This window comes from Amphimedon queenslandica, unplaced genomic scaffold, assembly GCF_000090795.2.
Source record: "Amphimedon queenslandica unplaced genomic scaffold, v1.1 AMPQUscaffold_13146, whole genome shotgun sequence".
NCBI classification, from domain to species: domain Eukaryota; kingdom Metazoa; phylum Porifera; class Demospongiae; order Haplosclerida; family Niphatidae; genus Amphimedon; species Amphimedon queenslandica.
Genome location: NW_003546618.1, coordinates 23856 through 27286, shown reverse-complemented (window position 1 = coordinate 27286; position 3431 = coordinate 23856). Strand labels below are relative to the sequence as shown.

General features: G+C 33.7%; 1 protein-coding gene across 1 annotated transcript in view; it reads left to right on the top strand.

Annotated features, from left to right (window-relative positions):
• The window catches only part of LOC100635034 (E3 ubiquitin-protein ligase rnf213-alpha-like), a 21691-nt gene extending 18266 nt beyond the window's left edge, over positions 1-3425 (top strand). The window contains exons 28-37 of the mRNA XM_020000858.1: positions 1788-1869; positions 1918-1952; positions 2004-2107; positions 2151-2307; positions 2356-2569; positions 2626-2702; positions 2749-2842; positions 2886-3058; positions 3104-3245; positions 3291-3425. Of these exons, the coding sequence (XP_019856417.1) occupies positions 1788-1869; positions 1918-1952; positions 2004-2107; positions 2151-2307; positions 2356-2569; positions 2626-2702; positions 2749-2842; positions 2886-3058; positions 3104-3245; positions 3291-3409 (1197 nt within the window). The 3' untranslated portion in view covers positions 3410-3425. The remainder of the gene's footprint in view (positions 1-1787; positions 1870-1917; positions 1953-2003; positions 2108-2150; positions 2308-2355; positions 2570-2625; positions 2703-2748; positions 2843-2885; positions 3059-3103; positions 3246-3290) is intronic.
• The last annotated feature ends 6 nt before the right edge of the window (positions 3426-3431 follow it).

The following is a 3431-nucleotide window of genomic DNA, read 5'->3' as shown; positions in this document are numbered from 1 at the left end:
GTGAGCAATGATGCCACTTCTGTTTTTCTTCATCGTTTAGTTGACAACTTGACGGATAATGACGAATAATTTCCTTTCCAATTCGATGATTGTGATCTAATTGACACTCTCTCAGTATTAATTTATTCAAAAATCTACAAGTAGGACTACATGGCATGTGGTTCATTTAAAAACAAAACACATACCTATCATACGAGATGGTTACTTAAACAGGACAATCCATCAAAAATGTGTGTTGATTTGGCCTGATGCCTTTACCTCTGTGTCTAGGCTTTCCAAAGTGTACACATCTGACGCTGTAATATGTGTATTTGAACTTCTCTTTGTCAACTGGTCAACTACGCAGCCACTATTGTGTTTTTTGTTGTAATCAATCAAAGTCTGGCTATTGAAAATATGCAAAGTGTGATTCTGGGTTTTCAGTGACAATAAAAATGTTTCCACATCAGAAAAAGTATTAAAGGATCTACCAATGCTTCGATCATCACTTGCTGCTGCCATTATGAGCATGTGTCGATGTGATAGCACCGCCAACTTACCTTAAAGCCACTTATTTTTAAGTAGACTAATTTTTGTTATTTGTTAACGGTACTGATTTAGCGTGTACAAATTTTTTTGCGATTTTGCTCTTTTTTCCCAATTAATACCTGTTAATAAACCTAAATTATTAATAAATGTGAGTACTAATTTTTGCGATTTTAAAGCCACTCGCAAAAAACACAAAAATTAGTACTCGCAAATAATAGTGGCTTTAAGGTAATTGCCACACCCGCGTCGGTGTCTATAGTCATCGATTGACCAATCTGCGACCGATCGGTGTCAACAGTACATTTATGACTCAAATTACCACCGCAATATCGGCGGCAATACACTCAGTCTATTAAGAAAGCAGATATGCCATCTTTATTGATGTGAATTACTTTGAATGTCAGTCTCAGCCTGAACTAACTTGGACTACATTGCTACAGTTGCCTATCTAGCCATATCATTTGTGTAGTGACTGCTTCTTGCTATCTTTAATGCTTCTTAAATGCTAAACTTGAATTGATGACAAAGGTACATGTAGGTAGTAAAGTACACTGTTCCATCAAGTTCTGAGCTGCTTAAGTTGCACAGTCATGAGTATTGTTAGTCTGTCAAAATCTATTGTATGTACATTACTTTAGTTGCTTAGGCTCGCCCCTTCAATGTTTTACATTCGTCTAGTAAACTTGATAATCTTTCATTAAAAACAGGTGTGTGTGGTCACAGTAAAATAAAATGGCGGCTCAGTATCATAACTGAAAATTCTTGCAAGACTGATTTGACTCTAGTGTACTGCTGTCCAAATGCAGCAAGGAAGGTTAAAAAAGCAGATATGCCATGTTCTTCATTGATGTAAATAACTCTGATGAAGTGAATGTCAGTCACAGCCTGAGTCTGAAGTGGAACTAACTTGGAGCATGCAAGAAGCCATAAACTATAGTGCTACAGTTGCCTATCTAGCTTTATCATTTGTGCAATGACTGCTTATAACTAACTTTAATGCTTGCTAAATGCTATAAGCAAGGTAGCTTTAATTGTTGCAGAGAATTCAAAGGTAGATTATCATGAAGAACTACATCCATAATTCCATGAGCTCTGAGCCTGCTTAGTTGCATCACTCTAATATCTGTTGCATAATCATGCTTGAGTATTGTATGTTTGTCTGTCAAGATCTATTGTATGTACATTGCTTTGCTTCCTTAGGCTCACCCCTTTAATGTTTTACATTCGTCTAGTTATTGCTATCTTGTTAATATTTATAGGAAATGTATTGGCCAACAATGGATGATGACATACTGGATATAGTAGTTGATGCTACAGCTGGTACTACTGATACGCAGTGGAGTATGTATGATCATTATTTTGTATTTGATATTATTTTCAATATTGTAGAATGCCCCAATGGACATACTTATTTTGTTCAAAATGTAAGCTAAGTGTACCTATAATAAATAAATTAATTGAATGTTTGAATTTAGTGTGGTAGACAAGTTGTTGGAGATGTTAAAAAATGTTTTTGTGGTGCTGAAATTGGAGGAAAATCTTACAATGTACCTAAGGAAGGAAACATTAAAGTTAAAGAGTAAGGTTAATTATATTGTTGGAATGTATCATTGCAAATGTAGTAGCACTGAACTTACAAAAAAAGGTCACACTCTTGGAAATCCTAATTCAAGAACTACTGACCCATTGCCTCAACGAGATCTATCTCCTTTGTCTAACTGTATTATCAGACTTTTAATTAATGCTACATGTGTTTGGATAGCTAGTTCTATCAACGAAGTTTGTGCTAAATTTGTTATGTGCTTTAAATTAGTGATAAATTTATAGGCAGCATGCAAAGCTCTTCAAGATGTTACTTCAGATCTAACTACTAATGCTAAACCAATGGAGCTTTGTTGGTTGTTGAACTACTTCTGGCATCATCTTGAAGTAGATATACAAACACTGTGTAGAGCTACACAGTACAGCTTTGATGATTGCATCCTATTTCTTCATATAATTGTACACAACATGTTAATAGCCAACTTAGAAACAAATATTGGTAAGATAGTTATAAACAATGACTTGCTTTCACATTAGTCTAATTGTTTTTAATAGACTTTGATTCTAAACTTTGCTCTCGTAAAGATAGGAAAAGTTGGGAAATTAAATTTAATCAAATTGTCATTAAACCAGTACATTATAGTTATTCAATAAAATGATCTGAACCTATCTTTTTAGAACATTGAAGTACAAACAGAAAGGGGAAAAGAATATTTAATTGGAAAACACATTGAAAGAGGGAGACAATTAATAATTGAAGATTCTGACTTAGGTAAAATAATGCAAGTTCTATCATTATTTATAGTAAATAATAGACCACAGAAAACTGTTAGAGATGATTTATGAAACTGTTCCTGTAATAAGCAAAAGCATAATGCCACACTTGTGGATCTATCGACCATTAATTACTATTGACCATGTCTCTCTCTCTCTTGAAAATGATACCAGATCTGCTGATCTGAATGTACTGAGGCAGTTCCTCAAACAGGTATAATTTTAATGGTATTACAATAGATCAAATTATATTTCTAAGGTCAAACTGCTTGAAGCTTTGACTTGTCTTCCTGATATAATACGATTACAGCAATTTTTGTATGAAATGTGTCATCTTCGAATTGATAAGACTGAAGTAGATCAGCCATTTAACGAATTTATTAGAAAAGGATTTATAAGAAGTACATATATTTTTTCAAAAATATTTTGAATTTTTATTTTTACAGCTCATAGGCAAAAAAAGTTATTGGCACAGGCTGAAAGCTTCTGCACTGCTTGGAATAGTGTCAAAAATGAGCTACTAAGTTTGAGTAGGAAAGCATATTGCATTCACTGTTTACTTTAATTGTCTTGTTTAGTGAGTGTTG